This window comes from Rhyacophila brunnea, unplaced genomic scaffold, assembly GCF_057557595.1.
Source record: "Rhyacophila brunnea isolate RB1 unplaced genomic scaffold, BYU_Rbru_1.0 scaffold_4, whole genome shotgun sequence".
NCBI classification, from domain to species: domain Eukaryota; kingdom Metazoa; phylum Arthropoda; class Insecta; order Trichoptera; family Rhyacophilidae; genus Rhyacophila; species Rhyacophila brunnea.
The window spans coordinates 38,211,316-38,236,704 of NW_028233068.1; the positions used below are offsets into that span (position 1 = coordinate 38,211,316).

At 37.6% G+C, this 25,389-nt stretch overlaps 2 protein-coding genes across 2 annotated transcripts in view; both read right to left on the reverse strand.

Annotated features, from left to right (window-relative positions):
• The window catches only part of LOC147067336 (putative G protein-coupled receptor No18), a 73,527-nt gene extending 70,213 nt beyond the window's left edge, over positions 1–3,314 (reverse strand). Inside the window, exon 1 of the mRNA XM_085953577.1 lies at positions 2,750–3,314. Coding sequence (XP_085809703.1) covers positions 2,750–3,314 — 565 coding nt within the window. The remainder of the gene's footprint in view (positions 1–2,749) is intronic.
• A 20,616-nt stretch (positions 3,315–23,930) lies between these two features.
• LOC147067337 (protein CFDP2-like) lies at positions 23,931–24,968 on the reverse strand. Its single transcript, XM_085953578.1, has one exon. The coding sequence runs from the start codon at positions 24,966–24,968 to the stop codon at positions 23,931–23,933; it is 1,038 nt and encodes a 345-aa protein (XP_085809704.1).
• Between the last annotated feature and the right edge of the window lie 421 nt (positions 24,969–25,389).

Genomic DNA, 25,389 nt, shown 5'->3' on the forward strand with positions numbered 1-25,389 from the left:
ATTAGATAGTAGCGCTACGGTGGTATTTTTTGCAACTAAACTAAATGTGTCAAATGCTCATGCATTGGTCAAAATGTTCGTTTATTATCTATGGTCAAAATAGATGGTCGCGCCACGGTGGTGTTTTTTGCAACTAATCAAACTAACCAAATGTGTCAAATGTCATTGATTATAATATTAAAATATACCAATCAATAACTAAAATGACGTTCATATCCATTTACTATAAAAAAATCTAGAACTATAATATGATAACGGAATAATTTTATTAAAAGGTATTTTCGCGATTTGATTCGTGCTTGGGTACCTATCAATCGTGCAATGGTCGATTGTATGTTTGTGATAGTTTGTTGACACTAACTTCAAAATGAACATTCAGTTGAATAATTCAGAATTACAAAACCTAACCTAACCTAACCTAACATATCCTAACCTAATAATAATAATATTATATTATGTCCAATTATAACTAATAAAACCATCCGTATTAAATTTACTTTTTCTACTGTCATGTTGACAGTTTAAGAATTCCATACCCTGGCGAATTCACGTACTCGGCAGAAAATTTACCTAATTCATGAATAAGGCAACTGGCTTGACTATTACATGAATTAGCCAAAATTTAGCCCATTTCATGCAATAGTCAATTTCGCACATTCGGCGTAACATATATTATACACACCTATACATACCTGAATCCTCATCCATACATTCGCATACATGTCAGTGTACACGGCACCTGAAGATGCCGACAGGCGAAACCCGAGTCGCAAAAAAACGACTTAAATGGAATAGTACAGAGCTTGAATCCATTAGAATTTAAACACATTCTTACTTATTATGGATTATTAGATTTTATTTTACGAGGAAAAAAACACCAAAGATCATAATAATATTAACACATATTTAAACGTTTCATGAAAGTATACTATTGATAATATAAGATTTTGATCTTCTAATATAATTAATAAAATGTCAAACAGATTTCGCATCCTTGACAGAAATTATTTCAATAATTCATATGCATACAAAGCTTTTGCGCGCGAAATAAGTAACCTGTATAAAGTTTACGGCCCACATGTAAATTATTTTGAATAAAACATTCCTCGGCGAATGCGCGCCGAAGTGTGTGAAATGATTTTTTCCCGCGTAAAAGAATGAGAAACAACGTCACCGTGCTGTGGGGAAATGGTTTTTCTCCCCATATGAAGAATCCTGGGTTTTGTATGCATTAAAAGCACTGCAGATACAAATGTTACTTCTTTTAAAAGATCTTTAAAGTACTACAAATGTGTTCCATTTGCAGGAGAGGTTTATGGACTGAGATGTTTTGTAGAGGGTGCTTAAGTTTTTTTTTGTATCCCACATGGTGTTTACAGTACCACTGTAAATCTTGCTTTTTCTACAATTTTTTGCGACTAAGCCACCTTATATACCTATCTACATCTACTCATATTATATAATATTTAACGCTCATAGAAGTTGTCAATTATACAACTGAAATTACCAGAATTATCAAAACTATTAGAGAATACTAGAAAAAGTCCTGAAAGTGTTTCAAAATTATATATTTTCAACACCACGAATTTAGCGTTTTAAATTTTGAATATATTAAGTATTGAAAAAAAAATATATATAATATATGCATTCCGCTTTATGTAAATATCGACAATATAAGAACACGTCATAAGACCATTTTTAAATAAACTACTAAAAAGCCATTTTAAATAATTTATTTCTTCATTTAATAAATTGAAATAGGTATAACATTTTTTTTTAAATTTATACTCAATGTGAAATAATTGTAATTTAGTTATTAGATTAAAGATTAACATGATCCTAAAAATGCAATGAATTATTTTTTTCAGCTCACTTTTGACAAAAATTGATTTATGTTATTTTGTACTGTGGTATATACTCGTACTACACTTACAAGTTTACTAACACTACTGGAAACTTAACCATTTCAATATAACTGGAAGGCGTGAAAATACATAGCTTGGGATTCAATGAAACCCCCTCTAAATGCCAGTTTAATTTACATTGACAGGACATAGTCATTTTCTCTAACCATTTGCATTCGGGATTAGTAGGATGTCATTGAGCAGAACTCAATTTAACAATTGTTCCAACAATATAATATATTTCCTTGAATATGTTTAATCTTAGCAAATACTCGAACCTATTGGAGCGTATTAAAAAAAATTAAAACACTTTCTGAAATAATTTGTTGGTGATTAAATATTAAAATTAAAGATTTTTACTATGGTAGAGTAGTATTATCAACATGATAATGCATCGGTGAGGAGTACAATGATGCATTATTAGGAATTAATTATTCTCAGTTTAAATTTTAACGTATATTTACTGATACTACCTTTTTGTGAGGTTAAGGTAGTATCAGTAAAAAGTGTTATATTATGATATTCATAGGTGCCCATTCTACGCCATATACCTAGTAAAAAAAATAACGTAATGGAATCTCGGAAACAAACAGTATACGTAGCCCTTCTTTACATGACGTCCTTTGTATGACTTGTGTTAGAAATATTATGTAAAATTTAAATTCTTCCAGCTATTATTTTCAAAGGCTAAAAAAATTAAATCCTTAGCCCCCACGTCACTTTTTAAGTAGTATACTTAGATGTAATTACCATTTCATTTGCAAAAATCTACATTATTATTTCTTTTAAAATTATTTAGGTAGATATGATTAAACCATTATATTGTATTTTTTTATTTTACTTACCCATAAGATGTAGTGCAACAGCTGGCGGCATCACAAAGATACCAACCAGCCAATCAGCAACCGCCAGACTGGTCACAAAACAATTAGTAACAGTCCTCAATCTCCTCGTTGTCAGCACTGCCAATATTACCAGAGTATTGCCAATAACAGTCACAACGATCAACACACAAATCAAACCCACCAGACACAAGTCATGAAACGCTAACACATTTATAACATCCTCTCCATCACCAGTAATCACATCGTAGGCATTGCTTGATGAAACGTTGTCATCGCTTATAGTCACATCTTGAGGCAGTGATGAATTGCTGTCATAGTCGATACTCTTCGGAGGCTTAACTGATGATGTAAAGTAAGCGAAGGTTGTGAAGTTGAAATATGATGACCCAAACGAATTCCATGCGTTGAAATGAATCTGGTTGACATCGTCCGATGAGCCGTCTCCGTAGGGCTGGAGAAGGTTCCTGGGACGCCTTATCAAGGCATCAGCGCCGCGGGTAGGTGAATCTTGATTACTTTCATGGTGAAAGTGTGGGGGGCTGAGACGCGAAGAGGGGTAATCCATTGTGAATGCAGCGCTCACCGCCCATTACCTGCGAACAAAAGAAAGCGAGATAAATTTTCTGAGCCGTTTAAATTTAATCGAAATGTATGCTGTAAGATTTATATACCTGGCATATGTTCTTATACTCAAATTGCGACGCTGAGAAATTCAAATACCCACTGCAAAGAAGACGATTGTTTTTTTACGGGAGTGGTGAAACAAAACTGCGCATTGTAAAAACATGGTTATTTACAGCTAATATTATTAATTGTAAAATTAATCTACAAATTAAAATGAAACAACATACAATATGAGAAATATATAACCACCAGATTTTTTTTGTTGAAAAAAACACGATACCCAGCAGGATTTGAACCTCCACCCCATGGGATTCGCGCCCATAATTTTTACATTTGTATACATTTTTTCAACGAGAGAATTAAAACTATTAAGACTATTTTTTCATGTTTGGATTTTTCTTTCAAATGCGCACAAAGAAAATTTTATCATATTTATCTTGTCGCGAATACATATTTTTACTACAAAAAATAATAAACATAAAGGAAGCGAACCATTGCTTGTGTAAAAAAGCTACATTATCGTGATGCTGTATAATATTTGAATTTGAAATCGTCGATATGAAGACTATTACATTTTATTTTCAGATTAACGTTTTAAAACGTTGTAGTCGTATATAAATATAGATATAAATAATTACAAGATTAAAAGAACTTTTATATAACACGTTTTTAAAATTTCTGTTGAATCATATAAACTTGACAATTCTATGTATTAATAATTTAAGACAAATATGGCGATTGTCAACAAATCATTATTTTGCTATTTTGCAACAAACAAACAAATATAGAATACTGAAGTGACATTTTGATTTCCATAGTAACGCACATATATATTAATAATTTAGTTGTCGTATATATTAATAGACCACCCCCTTAGCAACCAATAATAGTGGATTAGATTACGGATTTCTTCCGAAATAACTTTTCATACAAAACAGAATTATCTAGTCGGGAAAATAGTTAAGAATTGATTGCAAGATTCGTACTGGATAAACAACCATCGGACAAACAAGAATACGAGCTAAGAATAACGTGGTAAAATAATGAAGATTATTGTGTTTATAATACAATGAAATTGAATGGAAAAAAGTTTCAAAAACAGACGCAAATTGTTGACAACATAATTGTAGCTACAAATCAATAATCAATGGAACAGTATTTCATGCCATCTTATGCCAATCCATTGTGAAGATAAACAATAATAATTTATTGGTTGTTTAAGATCAATTTAAATGTAATTGCAATGCGATTGACCGAATAGTTGTATACTTTTTTTACTTTGCTAAAACCCGGGGTGTTTAGTCTCATATTTGTTTCATTCTGGACTCATTTTTCGGTCATTGTTCACAGAGATCGCTACAACATAAAGTTTCTTGGGTCTGATAAAACTCCTCAGACCAAAATATGGTTTCGCAACAAAAACTTTCTGGATTAGAACATCTTAGTTAATCTTGATGTCAGAATGTTTACCAGATACCTATCACCAGACAGTTTTCAGAATTTTGACTTATATCCCAATACATTTGAGGATTGTCTGAGCAGTGTTTTGTATATCTGGATTTTCGTTTTCCAAGATTTACATTTATACTTCAATTGTTTACAAATTCCAAACTACATAACACCTATATTCACGGAATCCAAAGTATTGCGTTATAGTTATTTCTAGAAACGATCACGTACACGTTCAACAACCAGAACATACAATAATAAATTTTAAATATAACACAGGTTTATACATATTATATTATCTTATATATTACCTATAGTGTGACTGGATAAACCATAAGTACATACGTAGAAATGGTTATACGATTCTACGATGTTAATTTAATTCTGTTATTGTAAACGGGTATAGGGAAGGCATATTATGCGTAAATGTTTCCCGGTAAAAGATTTTTTAACCCTCTCTCTTACTCGTTTATTCTTTATCTGCCTCTATGTTTTCTCTGTTCTCATATGGTAAGATATATCGAAAGGGTTGCGTGCCTATGAAAATCAAATCAGAATAAAAGATTTAATCCTATTAAGTATAACAATGTAACTTTTACGGCGCTAAGAACCAGGTGCGATATTTTGTATCTTACGTCTTTGTGTAAGTTTTTTACTTAATACATATATATTATTAACCCTGCCTGAACCGGGATTTATTACTGTCGTAAGATGTTTTTTGACTATCACTAGATGATTATATTAATTTTGATGCCGCTCATTATATCATTTCGAAACGCCGTACAACAGTACTTATCAAGTACAGCGTAATCATTACCGTTCTGTTTGACCTTGAGTCGGAAGATGTCGCTGATGAAAACGCGCTGCCATGGAGTAAGGTTTTACCGGCACCTTTGTTTGTAGCGCTGACAATATGATTTTGTATTCTGTGACTGTGTTTAACGTGTCATATCTCGACGCCGATGTTGACACCCTGCCGCCGCAAGAGTGAATGTGAAAATACAAATATTATATACCTAATATATTTAAATAATGAGAGATACTTTGAGATGCTTATATATTATGAAATGTAAAATTTTATATCATGCCAAATTCCAATTTTTAAATAAGTGGGTACATTGTTTTTAATCAATAGTTTTTTTTATAACAAAATAATGTAACATAATATGTAGTTGCATCCGAATTATGTACTGGCATGCTGTGGGTAAGTTCGTTTTTTCAACGTATATATAAATCAGTTATATTACATTACATTAAAGCCGAGATAAAACAATTCCATTACACTAATTTTATTTTTCAGTACCATAGCAAACCCCACACTACCCCATAAGAACCAGTGCCGGGCAGTTAGTCAATTTATTAAAAAAACATTTCAGTTATAAATATCTGTTGCCAATTAATTGTCATTAATTGAAATAAATAATAAATATAAAAATATTTAAAAAATCACCATTTCCGGAGAACATTCCCAATCGTGGGGAGATATTATATTATGGAGCGGGTATTACGGGAAGTTTTTTAAGCACAGTATGAGAGATGCAACTTCTTTTATGATCACTATACCTGGACGATAGTATACAACACACGAAAAATGATGTCAGCTCCGGAATCGGTTGTGGCTCTTGTTGCAGTCCTGTATTGACCCAATAAATTTAACGTAAGGTTAACAATTACCGTTTGCAAATATTTACACTTTATTTATTAGATTTAGTCTAAAAAAATGGTTGGTAGTCATTCGATCAATTTATTGGGTCCATTGTTTGGATAGAAAAACCAACATATTATTATGGTGCTGACTTTGCAGACTGGCAAGGAAGCCTATTATGCATGATGACTCTGAGGACCTTTGGTCATCATATATAGAATGTTACATTTTGTAAATACTTAGTTGATTATTGGTTATTTATTATTTTGGTTTGGTTATTAATTTACTTTTCATCCATTATAATTCTGGGTAGGTATAAAATACTCCAATGGGATCTTTGAATCCATTACTTCCCCAAGTTCACAAAAAAAACTTAGTAGATCCGTTAGTGGAGTATCCAACATTAAAAGGTATTTTAAAAACCCAACCAGTTGAAAGTCGCTACCCAAGGTTACAGGAAGAACAATAACTATGTCTAGCTTGAAATTATTCATCAAAGTAATATTTTATGCCCAATTAAATTTGAATTTAAAATTATTTTTCTGTCTGCTTGAGGCTACTTTGTCAAACAATAAAAACTATGCAAAAATATTTAAAATAGTTGCCTACTGCAGACCTTCTCAACCAGTATAACAAGCATGGCGCAATATTTGTGTCGTATAGTACAATTCAAACGTCTAGCAATTTGTTGAATGCCTTAAAGTTATTTATTAGCGTTCATCTCTACCTCTGGTGTTGACGATAGACAAATGACCAAATATAAAATTTCATGGTCAAGGTGTACGTGCTAGGATTATTTAACTTTGTAATTATTTTGAAGAACGATCCAATAACAAATTTGTACTCAATTTAAATTGTATGTTTCTTTACTTCTTAAATAAACTGATAATAAATGTATTCACCATAACATTATTAATAATTGAGGCGGCTCTCGTGGCGCAGTGCGTAAGGTTGATTCCCGGAGAGGACATAATATTTATGTCTTTTACTTAAAGCCTGGGTGTTTGTGATTGTTCAAAATTACCAACAACCACCTTGTACGAAAAAGCAAGGGGACATGGTTTTAATAATACTAAAAAACCATTAATAATTAAATATGTAATTTTCATATTATGTTTCCATGGTAATTATATCATTATCATATGACGAGTTTTATCTACTACTAAATGAAGACATCCCATAGCTCATACAACTCTTAGAATTAAAGAAGCAATCCTCACGAACGGCATAAAAATCAATAACTACATATTTTTTTATCATGTCCGGTCGTAAGAAAATCATATCCTCCACGGAATGAACGTTTGTATTAACCAATTTTCATTTTTACGAGAAATTAATATTAACCACTCGTTCAACTTATTAGGTCATTACTTTGACTGCAAACACACATTGACAAATAATATGACTACGTCTACCTCGGATAATAAATATATTATATTAGATTATAATAATATGATATGGATAATGAGATTATTTGCAGATTCAAACTGGCATGGGCCGCATTCGAGCTCCTAAATAGAAACGAAAGAAAAGTTCACTCATATTATGTGTAAAGCGTAAAGTGTTCAACTAATGTATGCTAACAGTAATCATGTATGCATGTGAAATGTTGACCCGTCATGTAAGAAAAATCCGAAAAATATGTTGAGCATAACGTGGAAACCCTACAAAAGTTTTTATATAATGCAATTAATATATTATATTGCGACATTTATATTATACAAAAAAAATATTCGGTACTGTTCGGTTATCAGGAATACAGCGGAAAACACATTTTGAAAATAGCCGATAAACTGGATTATTTGTTAGGTTAACCTAACCTAACCTAACCTAACCCAACCTAACCTAAACTAACCCAAACTAACAAATAATCCAGTATATCGGGTATTTTCAAAATGTGTTTTCCGCTGTATTCCTGATAACCGAACAGTACCATAAAGTAATTCAAGTGCCTACGTAATTGTTCTTCAGTGTACCGTGACGCAAAAAGATTGGGAATAACTGTTCTATTGTATTGTTGTAAGAGTAAATTTAAAACATATTATTTTAAAGGGCGTATAATGATAAATTAATTTAGAAAAGCCGCTTTGTACTACAAAGGTCCGGTAAACGAGTGTAAAACGTATTCAATTATTTAAAAGTTTCACTCGAGATTTACACAGTTGTTTAAATTGGCCGTGTAAATTACCCACACGAAGGAACAGAAAAATGGGATAAATTACAGTCACTTGGACAAGTTTCATTCTCGTGCTACCGAAATATTTTTCAACGTTGACAATTCAAGAGAGACATGAAGGTTTTTTTTCTATTTAAAACCACAAAAGGCTGTACTCGAAAAAAACTACACCCACTCTTGTCATGCAAAAACGTTTTCATTTTTGAAGTTATTTTAGACTACGTAGAGTCAAAAAACCATAAATCAAAGAGTCATATTGTCCATTAATCAATTCATAGGAAATGTCATACCAGAGACAAGCTTCAAACATGAAAAAATACAACAGACTCTTTAATTAAATTTGTAATATTATGTACCTACTTACATGAAAAAAAAATAAGAAAAAAATATTTTTTTAACATAAACAGTATATAACATAAACCGGAGTGCTCGATAAGTTTCCAAAAATATTTAAATGTGCGGATTATTTTGTTATATAACTTATATACCAATGATCATACATTAGATTTAGACGTACAAATGCAATAAGTCTTTAGACATCTTATACACACTACCACTAAAAAATTGGGTAGGAAACGCATTTAGCGCCGCAGGCGAAAAAACTATTTTATACCGAATATTATGTCAAAATGATAATATTTTTCCTTTCGTTATCTGTTGTATAAGAGCAGTGTATTGTTTTTCTACCCCAACAGTACGCCGTTTTTTTGAATTAATAAACAATTCATTATTTACGATCATTTAATTATATCAATTGAGGACCTTGTAAGAAGAACCACTTAACCCTCAAAAGCTTGTTCTGAGATATTCAGTGTTAAACATTTCGAAACATTTTCTTTCTATTATAGGATATGTTTACATATGTATGCTTTTGATATAATATTTTGACATTATTCAGCTACTTACGTAATATTTTTTTTTTCTTTCATTATCTTAGTAAAGAAAATATAGCCTTGTAAATGACCCAAGGTCTTAAGTTGTTATTCCACACAGCAGGGTACAAATTATAGAAATGTGTTTTTTTAAATAGATAGTGGAACAAAATGATAAATTATGTATAGGAAATGGTAATAAATTTAACTAAAAAGTGTTTTAAAGAATAATTATATTTAATCGGACTTAAAAAAACATAAGTTACACATTAAAAAGTATTTATTCGTTTTTGAGAACACAGAAAGTTGTATACAGAGGAATGTTGTCTATTTTTCCCGGATTTTGTAGCATTACATTTCTTTATTAGTTCTATTGTATCAATAAGTGCCAAAAGAGCAGTATCTTGGACATTTTTATTACCAATGCTCCAAATATTATCAAAAAACTCTTTTTGAACTACACATCCAATTTCATCCGAGCACTGTTTTGGACAGCACTTTTGGACACAAACAAAAGATTTTCCATTAACTTTTTTCCCAGTACTTGCTGTAATGTTACACCAGAATTCCTTTTTTACTTAGCTACTTCCTTCTTCCAATTTTCTTTACACTTTTTACGTTACACTCCAAGATTTTTTGACACGACATTGTCACTATCAGATGCATCCAAGATTGTTTCATTTTGTGTACGATTCACTCTGAATGATCATTATGTGAATACTTAATCATAATTACATGTCTTGCTATCTTCTACTACTTCTTGATATTATATGATGTCTGTTTATGGTTAAAAAACGAAAATTTATGGTAAAATAACAATTACAACAAATGTATCTGACAGATAAAAGTGAGGTTATGATACCACTTAAATGGCCGCAAAATCTTAGATGGAAGAACAACTTGTGAGGTGTCCCAACTTAAATCAATATAACGAGCTCTATTGACCAAATACAGAAATAATTTTTTGAGAGCTAATAGCCAGGTTATAAACCTTGCTAAATACAACGAGAACCGAAAAACCACTTAAGGTGATTTAAGTGGTTCTTCTTTCAAGGTATTCAATTAGTAATATTATCATACAATATCCACCACATACATTGAATATGTCGGAAGGCGAATCCTGGAACGTTAAACCATTATGGAATGGTACAAAATGTTCATTATCTAGAATATAAATAATATATTAAGATCGTCCAAAAACTTTGTGATAAAACAACACAAAATCTTATTATTGTTTGTAAAAATAAATATGTTCGACATGCCCAGTTTCTTAATAAATTTTATTTAAAAAATGTAAATGTAAAAATTTTCATAAAAATTCCCGAATCGGAGCGCAACTTTGCGGTAGTCTTGAAGGTTTTCACGAACTTGCGCTGCGCTCCCGAGCACTCCGGTCCATTTCAAGCGTTGGCGTTGACTTGACACAGTAAAACTATATGGTACCTATTTGACTGTTTTTTTTTTATTTTATTGAAAACTCTGCAACCTTTATAATATATGTATCTACATTCTTTCGACCATATCCGATTCTAATAGGATCCTAATAGGGCCTCCACGGAGTGGAGGTTTGTATCGACAGATTTTTTATTTTTACGAGAAATAGATGTCAGACACTTGCTCAATCTATTAGGTCCATACTCTGACTCATACACAAATTGAAAAACAATATGTGTACTTGCCAGACCCAGGATTCGAACCTGGGACCCTCGACACTATAGACCGGCGCTTAAGGCTATACCTCAGTTGAGGCATGGTCTAAAAAGATCGTGGCTAGGCGGATTGCGGGTCGCGGGTGCAAATGACGCATGACGAATAAAATATAATTTGTCATATAAATCCAACATGCGTCCATTTAATGTTCTGTTTATTAGATGGCAAAGAATTGTTCGGCGAGAAGCGCCACATGCGGCCATTGCACCGAGGAAGGACACGATAGGGCTGAATGCCCTAATATTAAGGCCCCCGGAAAGTGCCCGGCCTGCGCCAGGCACAAGAAGCCGCACCAACATGCAGCGATCGACCCTGATTGCCCAGCGCGCAAGTACGCAATGGCACAGGAGCGGAACCGAACGGATTATTCGATTCAATGATTCGGTTCGGTCAGTTAAATGCGGGCAAAGGGAAGGCTATAACGGCGGAGCTGATCAAGACGGTTCGGGAAATGGACATCGATTTGGTCCTGGTGCAGGAGCCTAACTCCTACGGCCCCAACCTGGGTTTCAGTGGGGGTCGGGTAATGCACCACGGCCTGGGGTCCATGGCCTGCATCTTCGTTGCGAATCCTACCCTAGTGGTGCTACACCTTGCCCACTTGTCGAGCGAACTCTTTGCCGTAGCGGAGGTCTCCGACCGATCGGGGAACTCCATTGTGGTGGTCTCTTCTTACTTTAAATTCAGCGTAAACATCCTGAAATGCGTCGAGCAGCTCGATAAAATTCTGGTTGCATGCCGCGGCAAACAGATTATAGTGGGAGCGGACGTCAACGTTCAATCATGGCTGTGGGCCCCCCGGGGGCCGCGGTCTGGCCGGGACAATCCGGCGCCCCTCGAGGAACTCGTGGCAACTCACGACCTGACGGTGCTGAATAACTCTAATGGTCCAGCCACATTCTCTACCAACAATGGGGAATCTCACATTGATGTCACTTTGATATCCAATGGTTCTGCCGGACGCGTTGTGAACTGGACTGTCCATTTGGAAGCGTCAGCAAGCGACCACCGTCTGATCACGTTCGCCTACAGGACCGAGAGGGGCCACGCGTCTCTCGCTCCACTTGTGAGCGAGTCACTGCCGAGGCGTTTCAGGACCAAGGGAACCGACTGGGTACGTTTTGACCGCGAGTTTGCTGATGGTCTGGACAGGATGGCCTCGCGCCCTCCGCCAAAGGACATGCACGCTGCGGCTGAGGACCTCACGAATCTCATTATTGAAAAAGCGGAGGGCACTATCGGAAGGACGACCCCGAGACCGCCGAACCTCGCACCCTGGTGGAAGCCGAGACTGACAAGACTGAGAGACACGATGAGGAGGGCCAGAAGGGCCTTACAAGCAGCGCGAAGATCGCTGGAGGGGCCGCTGCACGCGGACCATCCGCTTGCGGTCACCTACAGGACCACTAGACTCAAGTTCAAAAAGGCAATCAGTAAGGCTAAGAAGGTGCACTGGAGAGAGTTCGTCACTGAAATGGGTGGCAATGATCCGTGGGGCCCCCCCTTCCGCGTGATGAAGCTGGGCTTACGGCCCGGAAAAGTCATGTCGGCGGTACGGCGCCCCGACGGATCGTTCACCAATAGCTCTGAAGAGTCCGCCACAGTCCTGTTGGATGCTCTTATCCCGCAGGACAACGAGTCGCTCGACATTGACAACGACCGATTTCAGCAGCTTCGCGTCTATGCGCTGCTCCCCTTAAACACTCCGCGATCCGCAGCCACTACCATGTCCGAGCTAGGGATCCTGTTTGCCAGCCTCCCGATTGGCAAAGCCCCGGGGCTTGACTGCATAGATAACGCGCTAGCGAGAAGGGCGTGGTCTCTTGCCTCACACGAGATCACGCAACTCTACAAAGAATGCATGAGTAGTGGCATATTCCCCGACTGCTGGAAAAAGGGTCATCTCACGGTGATCCCCAAAGCCGGCAGTCGCCCTCCTTGTGACCCGAAAGCGTATAGACCGATTACGCTCCTTCCCGTCTTCGGGAAGATATTGGAAAGATTGATAAACAGCAGGATTGAGTCCCACCTGTCGGAAAACTGTCCAATCTCGCAAAGACAATTTGGGTTTAGACCCGGAAAGTCCACCGAGGATGCGATTCGCTTTGTGATCGATTCTGTGGAGAGCTCTGGCAAGGACCTCGTTGCCGGGATTTTTCTCGACATAGCGGGCGCGTTTGATACTGCGTGGTGGCCCTTGGTTCTGGCAAAGCTTAGGCTGAAACAGATCCCCGGGGACCTCTTTGCCTTAGTTCAAAGCTACTTCAGCAATAGGGAGATAACCTACGACTCCGGCCCCAGCCTGATTCACAGGAGGACCACCATGGGGTGTCCTCAGGGCTCCGTCCTGGGACCCCTTCTGTGGAACATTCTGTTTGACGACGTTCTGTCCCTGCCACTGCCTCCGGGCTGCACGCTCGTTGCGTACGCCGACGACTTGCTCCTGCTTGTTGGGGCGACCAGCCGACCGGCACTTGAGCGTGCAGCCACGGACGCCTTGGGCAGAATCCTTAATTGGGGGTTGCTGAACAAGCTGACCTTTGCCCCGAGCAAAACGGAAGCTGTCCTCCTCAGGGGTAGTTCTCGGGTCAACATAACTCGACGGCCGCCCACGGCTCGTTTTGGCCAGACCTCAGTGCGTTTCTCCGAAAGGGTTACGTATCTGGGAGTAATTCTTGATGACAAGCTGTCTTTCGTTCACCACGCCAAGACGGCCGTCTCTAAGGCCAATTCGGCCTATCAGAGAATGGCCCGAATGGCGGGCAGCAATTGGGGACTTAAGCCTAGAGCCCTTAAGGTTGCATACGGCGCAATTTTCATGGGAATTGCCGGTTACGCCTCCAGCATTTGGCATTCTCGAGTAAACTCCTTAACTCTCGTGAGACGCGCACTATTAAGCGGGCAGCGACTTGCGCTGATCTCGCTTACCAAAGCCTACCGCACAACTTCTACTGACGCGCTTGCCGTACTCGCGGGGGTGCTACCCCTCGATCTGCACGTCCAAGTCAGAGGATCGATCACCTTCCTCTTGAGGGGGATCAGCACAATACTCGCCGGTGTCCATCTGACACCACCGCAGAGATCCGAGGACGTTCCTTACAGGAAGACTGTAAGTGACATTGTGTACAAGACCGCATTTGCGGCATGGCAGGCGAGGTGGACCGCCTCCCCCAAGGGGCGGCACACTTACCGTTTTTTTCCAGACGTATTCTGCAGGCACCAAACTAGAAGACTCCAACCTTCGCACTGGATTAGCCAGTTCCTCACCGGCCATGGCAACTTCGCCGCCAGACTCCACGAGTTTGGCTTGATAATAGATGGGCCGGGTTGTACCTGCGGGCATGACCACCAAGATGTTGAACACATCCTCTGGGATTGCCCGCTTATGGAATTCGAACGAGCGGAGCTGTTTGCCAGGGTCCGTCCTCACACGGGCCCAATTGGTCATGGAGATCTGGTAGCAACCGAGGCCAACTTTGCGGCATTTGAGAAATTTGCAGCGTCGTATGGGGAGCGGGATAGTCCCGACTCTTCTGTAGACTCATCCATTTCAATTCGTGACACTCAGTATGCGGGTACACAAAGCGCTTAACGTCAGCGGACAGCAGAGCCAGTCCAAAAACAAACATTTTCTTTCTTAACTTTCTTCTTTCAGCACTACGGTGCATGGTTGCAGCATCAGTCCCGTGCGGCTCCGTCTCGGGACGGAATGAGCACTTAAAATCACTTCTTTCAGACACGTTTAAAGCGTCATAGAAAGCGGCCGTGCATATCCACGGTTGTGCATATATGACGGGTGGTGGTGGGCACTTTAACGTATGTTCTATTAGTAACAATAATAATATATTTATTGACATGTCTTCTTTTTCAAGTAAATGGGTAACATTTTTAGTAATCTTTACACGATTTAAGAATTAATACCCCCGTCGCCATCACGAAACAAATTGACGTATTCACACCTCCACGTTCGCTCTCAGAATGCCAGCGAGTCTAAAATTTCGTCGCGCCTATAGTTGAAAATTATTTGCCGTTTCACTGATGTATCGTCTTAAGCCACGCGGCCATCGTGGGTGTTTTTGTTTTTGGAATTTTAATACTTTAAGTTTTTAGTGAAAAGCCAATATTTTAAATAAAACAAAACAAAACATATAATACGAGGGTGGGTCAATAATTCCTTAGAAAAAAGCATTAAAACAGTTTTTTTTTTTTTTTTTTAATTATTTCTCAACATAATCTCCTTGGAGCTCAATACACTTGGTTAGACGTTTCTCAATTTTTTTTTAAACCGTCAGAAAAATAAGTTTTCGGAAGGTCCTCAAAATAAGCATTTGTCCGATCGATGACTTCTTCATTTGAAAAAAAACGTTGTCCACTTAGCCATTTTTTTAAGTTTGGGAAAAGGAAAAAGTCACTGGGGGCTAAATCTGGCGAATACGGTGGGTGGTCGACCAATTCGAACTTCGATTCTTCAATTTTAGCCATTGATCGTAAACATGTGTGAACACGGGCATTGTCCTGATGAAAGAGGATTTTTTCCTGTTTAAATGAGGCCGTTTTTCTTCAATTTTGTTTTTTAGCTGGTCCAATAAAGATGCATAATAATCCTCTGTTATTGTTTTTCCTTTTTCCAAATAGTCAACGAAAATAATTCCACGTGCATCCCAAAATACAGTAGCCATAACCTTACCAGCTGATTTTACGGTTTTCGCCTTCTTTGGACATGGTTCGCCTTTTGCAATCCACTGCTTTGACTGTTTTTTCGTCTCGGGAGTATAGTGGTGTATCCATGTTTCATCTACAGTCACAAAGCGACGAAAAAATTCATCCGGATTGCGTTGCATGAGCGACAACAGGGCTTTAGAGGCCACCACCATATTGCGTTTATTGTCGACTGTGAGCAAACGCGGCACCCATCTTGCAGAAATATTTTTCATGCCCAATTTGTCATGTAAAATAGAAATGACGCTACCTTTTGAGATCCCTGTAACCTCAATTATCTCACTCAACTTTAATCTTCGGTCACTTAACACCATATCGTGGATTTTATTGATCATTTCTGGTGTAGTCACCTCTACAGGACGTCCTGAGCGTGGTTCATCCTTTGTTGATGTACGACCACGTTTAAATTCATTTAACCAGTTATAAATAGTTGCAAGTGAAGGAGCAGATGTGCCGTGAACTAAATCCAACTCATTTTTTATTTCCTTTGCTGTTAACCCTTTTATATTAAAATGTTTAATAACAGCTCTAAACTCAATTTTCTCCATTTTTTGTAAACAAGCATTTTTTTTTTTAAATGTACGAGAAACACACAACAACCCGACCAATCTGATTGAAACTTCGCAGCATACTGAATCGGTAGTGCCGCTGCATGAAAACAAACCGCTTACAGTACTAGTCGCGCCACCTGTCGGCTTTTCTAAGGACTTATTGACCCACCCTCGTATCAAAGGAACCGACTTAATAAACATAATGGACATAGCTTTCTGAGTAGATTGTTTCCTTTTAAGTTTGTAAAATCATCCACTATATTTATAAGTGATATAAGTAATAAATACACTATTTTCATTATTTTAGCCATTCCACTCAATCCACTTCTAGATAAATTCTTCTCCTTGTTGTCTCCATTCTTCGCAGTTCTCAGTCTTTCGTTAACACGTACTTCTGTTAAATTTGAGTATCTCATCCATCAGCTATTTTTTCTATCCCTTGAGTCTCACCGGACTGTTAAGCAATGACGTCTTTTCGGTCTGCCCATTTTAACTTCAAGGTCTTTACATTTTGTATTACCTATCCACTCCGGTCCACGATTTTAGTCTGTATCGAAGCGTCACGCCGTCATCGATTATCGATTAAATAATGCCTAAACCTTTGCGATCTCACACTAAACATATCATTACAGTAGAACACAGTGGCGCACCCAGGGGGGGGGGGGGGGCAAGGGGCCCTGGCACCCCCCAAAAATGAAAATTATCAGAATGATTTTAAACATTGAATTTGAAAGCCAATAAACTATACCTTTGGGATTAGACAAATAAAGACACGGCAAAAAAATGATTTGTAATAATTCTCCAGCACCCTTTTTAGAAAAATTTCTTTGATTTTAATTTCTAACACAAAAATTTCGAAACACTAATGTCAGGTATTAACACAATCCCTAATGCAACTGTCAAAAAATTCTCGGTGTCCACCCGAATTCCGGAGTGGTGTAGGTCATGGCTGGGGAGGGCTGACAGAGCTCTAGCCTGGGGGGGCCGGGGCCTGTGGGGGGTCTGGCGTGTCGGGTTGACCTGATAAGTGAGATAAACACACATCATAAATTAGCTTTAATAGTAAAAAAAGTATACTTCATGGTCATGAACATTTTCAATTACTTATATAATTGTGCAATATATTTTTTGAATATCATGTGTCGATATTCGACAGCTCCATTACTAAAGTAGATGTATTAAAAATCGCCAATAATTCACTGTATAAGTACCCTTAATTTGAACTGAAACACAATTTGAAGAACGTTAATGTAGTGTTTCACACTGCCTTTATCTTAGCGGTAGGTATGGGTTCACCAAATATCGTAGCCTGAGGGCCCGTTTCAGGATGTGGGGACCATGGTGTAGGTACACCGAGTGCAATAGACAAAAGACCGATAAACGAGAAATTAGGCTGTGAAGAAGAAAAAGATCCTATGGACTAATTTACATTCTCCTCCTTGGGCCCCCCCAATATTAAATCCTGGGTGCGCCACTGGTTGAACATATTTCTTAGATATTGGAGTCATTAAAGAATGATAAAAAATACTGTATGAAAAATGGGGCGCCATTTTGTCTAGGGACGTCACTGATATTATGTTTCTTTTAGTTTTTGAACATATTTTGAATTCATGGTTTATATTTCATAACCGTTCTTATAACTCTTGAATATTTTATCCAGATGTCCGAATAAAATAAGTAACGTAACACAATATAACGATTTTGTTTCATTTTATGTAGGTACTAGGTATATACTAACTATAGTCGTTATTAATATGCAGCAGCCACCTGTCATACGGGTAGTTTGGGACTCTAATAGGTATCTTCTAGTAAAGTCTCACGTAATATTGTATTTTATATATGATAATATGGTGGCCCATCATATTATCTTTTTATTCTCTCCCTTACTGCTTTCTTTCACTAATTCAAGCGAGCTTTGAATTAATGTATATGTTGATAATTGATTAGCGTCTGCTATCTTAACAGAAGAAGATTGAAGTTGAACATAAATATATGGTTTCACGAGTATTACTTACCTACAACTCTATTAAGGATAGCTACCTACAAATTGACGCTACTAAATTTCTCATATCTTTAATCAAGAATCGTCCTAGATTAGAATAATATGTTAGACGGTTACTCTAAGGCTGGCACGTACACTATATATATAGCCTCTGTATCACGATACAAAGTACACACAAAACCACTTCAAGGTGTTCCGTGACGATCATATTACAAGGGACGATCTCATTCAATTAAGCCCGACCCGAAAACAATAGATATGATTTTTAGTCGTATCCAAAAAGTAATATTGTTCCTAATTGGGACGATTTCGATTTCGACTACGATAATCTTGTATCAAGAACACCGAAGCCGTAAATACCCTAAACTTATGGTGTAAATACAAGATAGTAGTTTCTTCACGTATCATAATATATATTTGAAATTAGGTAAGCAATTAATACACCGTGCAATATTCATGGTATTTTGTAATCATTGTTCGGCGTCTAATTTAATCCCAATATCTTTTACTATACGTGTAATATGTAAGTAATTATCCCACTGTACACACCCACTAAGGATTAATTGTGGTCTGGTTGCAAATAATTGGTCCCGTGAGGCTCCGTTCAGGACGAAATGTGAGCAATTAAATATTCATTATGTCGCAATACAGCGCTGTGGAAGGTGGCCGTGCATAATCCACGGCGGTACAGACACGGCGGGTAGTGGAGGGTGTATTGTGGTCAAATTGGTAAGTGTCCCCAACAATATATTTAAAACTCACAAATTCGTTTGTTAGTAGGTACTTATATCAGTACAACTTAAAAAAAATAATGATGTATTATTTTTTTTTATCAAATCTCATAATTGCTTAAAATACAATATCAGCATTCCGGAAATTGTGTTATTTTTATTCGCATGAAAAAATATATTTGCAACCAAATTATAAAGTAATATTCATCAACGATAATATTAAAGTTTAAAATTTACGCTTGTATTGTATACTAAACTTGTAGAACTAGATCTACGAATGGACAATATTATATTATTGGCATAATTCACCAGTCATTGGAGAAGCGATATGGATGCTAACGTAAATGCCAGCATTAAGCTAGATGAAAAGCATATCCAAGGATATACAAAAAAATATGTAAATTCTGGTTAATTATTATGAATTATATACTTGGATCCATAATTTAGTAACATGTCTCATATAAAAAAAAACATTGCTAAAAATCCTCATATAAAATTGGTAGCTTATATTATTTTTTTAACACTACCAAGAAAAATGTCTTGATCATATAAAAGTATTTTTTCCATATTAAGTAATTAATGTCGTCTTAAAAATTGCCTTAAAAAAACTTTTAATAAATCTGTTTCATGTTTTGCAAAATTGTCTCCATTATTTTAAGGATCCACAACAATCTCTAATATGCAATACAGAATACAGACTACAACTGTACCTATCTGGTTTTCATTGCTTATGAAAACTCATTCAATTCCATCAAAAAATATTCGATTATAGACGTGTTGTTAAACCAAGGAATCTCTAACCACTATATAAATAACATCATTTATGTACTAGCCATCGTAAAGCTTCATAATCCGTCTTGCATATTTTCCTTTAGCAAGGCTGTCCGACAAGGTGACACAAAATGATTCACTGCTACTCTGGAAAATCTATTCAAGCAACTTATTAACGGTGAATACTTCAATGTTTAGGCTTCCAAGGTTATTTTTTGTAAAATTTAAAATTGTATTTAAGAAGAATCACTAAACGTAGGGATGTTTTTCAATCATTGTGAAGACACTTAACCCGCGTCGTCTGGTGTAATATGGTTACTGGGATACAACAAGTACCTTCGTAACCACTCGAAAGTGCTCCGTGAGGCATTTCAAATAGTTTGCCTACCCAATACGGTCTTTGTGCGGAAGAAAAATAAGGTATAGGCACATCCCAGTCCCCATCATAAATAAGTACCGACTACCCTTCTTGTATATTTTTTTTAACCTCTTTCCGCCCGTCGACGGATTTCCACAAATCCTTTTCAACCCGCATTCATAACCTACATCCTCAATATACGCCAATAGCATGAAAAGTAAGTCTCCCCAAGCAGTTATTTATATTCCCAAATAGATTTAGTCCATCGATTTTTGCATGTTTGCTAGCACGATAATAATCTTATTCACATATTTACAAAGAAATGTGTCACACAGAGAGCGGACATTAAATTTGATTGAAAAATTATTGTCAATGTATTGATAGCTATATTTTAAAGTGTGCATAATATACTGCCCTTCCAAGGAAGAAGGCAGTAATTTGCAAAATTTGTGAAATTGAGTTATGAATGCCATTCGTTAGGTAATTTCGAAAGCTATAAATATTCTCTTTACTGTAAAATCAGTATTAATTATCACTAAAATACCGTTAAAATCCTTAGTGAAAAAATAGACATCTTCTAAAATAATACATTTTTTTATCAAAAAGGCAGTAATTACACCTATTCATTGCAGTTACTGCTTGTTTATTATTACTTTGTTTGCATTTTAATATCCTACTAATAACAATTAGCACCGTTTTTTATTAATTCACAGTACTAAAGTTTGAGAAAAAACACATTATGTCATTTATCTCGAAAGTGTGTGAGAGTCAGTTACCACCTTCTTCCTTAGAAGGGCAGTATACCAAAAACAACCATATTTCAGACATCACTTAAAAGTGAGACATCCTATTTTGTCGTTGACTTATGTATATTTTTCGAAAATCCTAATAAAATCAAATGGCCCTTTGTTGGGGGAAGTTTGTATTAACAGATTTTGTTAGCCACTTGCTCAACTTATTACGTCTATACTCTTTTTACAAGTATAACACTTTATAAATTTATGTTCATCAACGTCACTGAGCCATTAAAATGACACTCACGATACGATCACGTTGTGACTTTTGAATATTTGTGAGTAATATACGTTCGAACTAATATGTCGCTACGTGACGTGAAAGCATCCCACTAAGCGAAGCATTAAAATTTTGACTGATCTAAAAGATCGCTTACTTACTGAACATTTGGTTGCGTTTTATGTTGACTGAGAGATTTTCTTGAGAAATTCTAAATCAGTGGTGAACCACCATTTTATCAGAGGGGCTAATTTATCCATATTTAAATTGTGTCACGGATGGTGATTATTTTCTTTAGAGTCCAAGTATATTAATATTTAACATTGTATATTATGTAATACCATAATATACTGCAGTCACTTTTTATATCATATATGTATTTACAAGATTTGACTCAGTGTCACCGCTAGTGAGATCGCTGATACTGCACGTTGCCAATGAAATCTCGTACTTTTAAAAATGTCATTCCAAAAAGACTTATATCACTCGTAGCCTTCTCAAGTTAAAAAAAACTATTCTTCAAAAAACTCTAAAAATTCTGCTGGTCGCTTTTTTGATATTTCGACTTTAATTGGTCATTATTTTACTCGTTCATCGGAAAAGTCAGGAGCAGTGGCGCGTTTAGTGACGTAGAGGCCCAACGCAATGACTGATTTTGAGCCCCTCTACGATAAAAAACGATCAACCAAATTAAAATTTTCCCTAAATAAATCCATTCGTTCAACCTTTTTTTTAATTTTATTAAAAATATATTTAATTATTTATTTAGTAAAAATAGTATTATGTCATTACATAGATTGTCCAATGCGTCATATCATCATCATCAGCCGGGGTCAATCCACTGCTGGATGAAGGCTTCCCCAAGCTTTCTCCAACTCTCTCGGTCCTGTGTCGTTCGCTGCCACGTATTTCCGCCGAACTTTACCAGTTCGTCAATCCAGCGGCTTTTAGGGCGACCCTGTGGCCGTTTCGTACACCTTGGGTACCATTGGATGACGGCATTTGTCCAGCGGCCGTCCTTTCGGCGAGCAATGTGCCCCGCCCATCTCCATTTCAGCTGTTTGGCAACGTCTATTACATCCCGTACTCTTGTCTGCTTCCTCACCCATTCGTTTCTCTTCACGTGATGCCCAACATGCACCTCTCCATGCCTCGCTGTGTGACTCTTAGCCTTTGGACATCTATCGTATTGAGGGTCCACGTCTCGCAGCCATACGTGAGCACGGGCAGCACACATTGGTTGAACACCCTACGCTTTAGACATAATGGTAGGTCACTCTTGAAGATACTATTCAGACGTCCGAAAGCACTCCATCCCAGCTTTATTCTTCGAGCAATTTCATCGTGCATGCTTCCGTCTATGGACACCTGCTGTCCGAGATAGATGTAGCTGCTGACTTGCTCGAGTTGGGTGCCAGAAATACAGATAATCGCAGGGTCTGAAAAACAGTTCCTCATTACTTTTGTCTTTGAGACATTTATCTTTAGACCGACCGTTTGACTGACATCCGCGAGTTCTTGCATTCTACCTTGGAGGTCTCTCGGGTCTTGTGAGAGTATAACAATATCATCTGCAAATCGCAGGTGACTGAGGTGCTCTCCGTTAATTGGAACACCTTTTTCCTCCCAATCAAGTTTCCTAAATAAGTCCTCAAGAGTAGCGGTGAATAGTTTAGGTGAAATAGTATCACCTTGCCGGACACCTTTGTTAATGGGGAATTTACACAACCGTTTGTGGAGTTTCACGCATGCTGTGGCATCACTGTATATACTGTTCAATATATTTATGTAGCGTCTGGAAATTCCTTGGTTGCTAAGGGCGTCTATAATTGAGAATTCTTTGATGGAATCAAACGCCGTTTCATAGTCTATAAAACCAAGATATAATGGCAGTTTGTATTCCTGGTAGCGCTCTATGATTTCCCTGACGACCTGTATATGATCCATAGTACTGTAGCCTCTTCTGAATCCGGCTTGCTCTCTTGGTTGGTTCTCGTCTAGAACTGTTTCGAGACGGTTTGAGAGTATTTTCGTGAAAACCTTATACAGAATTGGCAGTAGACTAATTGGTCGATAGTTTTTCAGATCTTCAGTATCTCTTTTCTTATGGAGAATAATAATGGAGGCATTTTTCCATGACTCTGGGATGTTCTCTTCGTGCAGACAAGACGTGAACAGACGTGCGAGCACTTCGCTCACCGTCCTCCCGGCCCGTTTGAGAACATCGATAGTCAGCCCATCTTATCCCGGGGCTTTCCCACTCTTCATGCACATTATAGCATATTCCACCTCTGTGGTAGTAACCTCGGGAAGAGGATCTCCATATTCTCCGTTCACCGGAAGATCTAAATTGATGTCAGTGTCATCTTTGTATAGAGCGCTGTAAAAATCTACAACAGTGTCCAGTAGATGATCTCAGTTACGCACGATACTTCCATCTTGCGCTTGCGACAGATGCTGCTTGTTCTTATGTAAGCTCCTTCCTGACGCAACAATTGATTCTACAAGATTTATATTGAACTTACGAAGATCTTCTCGTATGTTTTTACGTAGAGTTTTTCACAGCATGGAGTACTCGAGATCATTTGCTACTTGTTGCTCGCTTTTTGTACTCCTACGCAGCTTCATAAGAACCAACGTTTCCTTTGAAAGTTTGTTTACTCGTTCAACCACAGCAGTCACTGTCTCTTCCGAAGATTCTATAATGATTTTTGCTATTGCTTCGGTGTTTTGTAGGGAGATGGGGTCATTTTCAGCCTGGAAAGCCGCTAGCCTGTTCTCCAGCTCTTGTTGGAATTCGACTCTGCTTCTCAAGCCTCTGCGGACTCTGGGCTTCTGCATCAGTTTGGATCTCTCACGTTTGATGTTAAATCGTACTTTACACCTTACCATTCGGTGGTCGCTGCCAGTATTAAATCTGTTAATGACAGTGCAGTCTAGAAAAATATCCTTCTTGTCGGTGAGGATGTAGTCGATTTCGCAGATTCGTTTTGCTGGGTTTCGCCATGTCCATTTTCGGGAAGGCTTCTTTTTGAAGAATGAGTTCATGATGTAGAGATTGTGGTTTTCCGCAAATTCCACTAACATATCTCCTCGGCCATCCCTGGTGCTATGTCTGAAGTGCCCGACCGCTACATCATCCTGGTTTTGAGATCCGATTCGTGCATTAAAGTCTCCCATGATGATAGTGAAGTGACATTTCCGTTTATTTTTCAACGTACTGATTTCTTCATATACCTCCTCCACTTCTTCATCAGGTAAGTTTTGAGTGGGCGCATAAACTTGCAAAAGCAGAATATGGTATATTTTGCTGAGCTGAAGTGTTAAACTTGCTACTCTATCTGAGGAGAAATCAAATTCAACTATGCGATCTTTCCAGAGTCTGTGGATTAAAACTCCGACACCGCTTGTGCGTCCGGTCTTAGTCCAATTATAACAGAGTACATGTCCGCTGAGGAGATTGACGATATCGTCTCCTTGTCGTCTTATCTCGCTGAGCCCGACAACATCCCAATGGATTTTTTCGAGTTCTTCTTCGAGCTCTAGAAGTTTGGCGTTGCTGGATAATGTTTTCGCGTTATAGGTGGCAATGGTCATCGGTAGGCAGCCGTTACCATCTTTCCGGGGATTCTTAGCACCCTCTGCCTTCCCTTGCTGATTACTGCCGTTATCAGTGTTAGGTTAGCCTCCGGAGAATAAGGGCCGATATTTTTGTTTTTGCTCTTGTTCCATGGGGTTATTTGGACATAACACACCACGCTGTCCAAACGGGTTGGTGTGTGGTTTTCTGTCTGGGTTTTCCTTTCCGTAGCCAAGGGGTCTCTCGTTTTAAGGCGCCAGAGTTTCGCCTTTCACCCTTCTCTATTAGCTACAGATGAGTTATACTGTCACAAGACACACCATATCTGCATTGCCCAGGGGACGCCGCGTGGAGGCTAGAGATAGGATTTGTTGGCCATCTGTAGAGTAGCGTCTCAACACTTTATAGAAATGTACCTATTGGCATTAGTGCATTTCA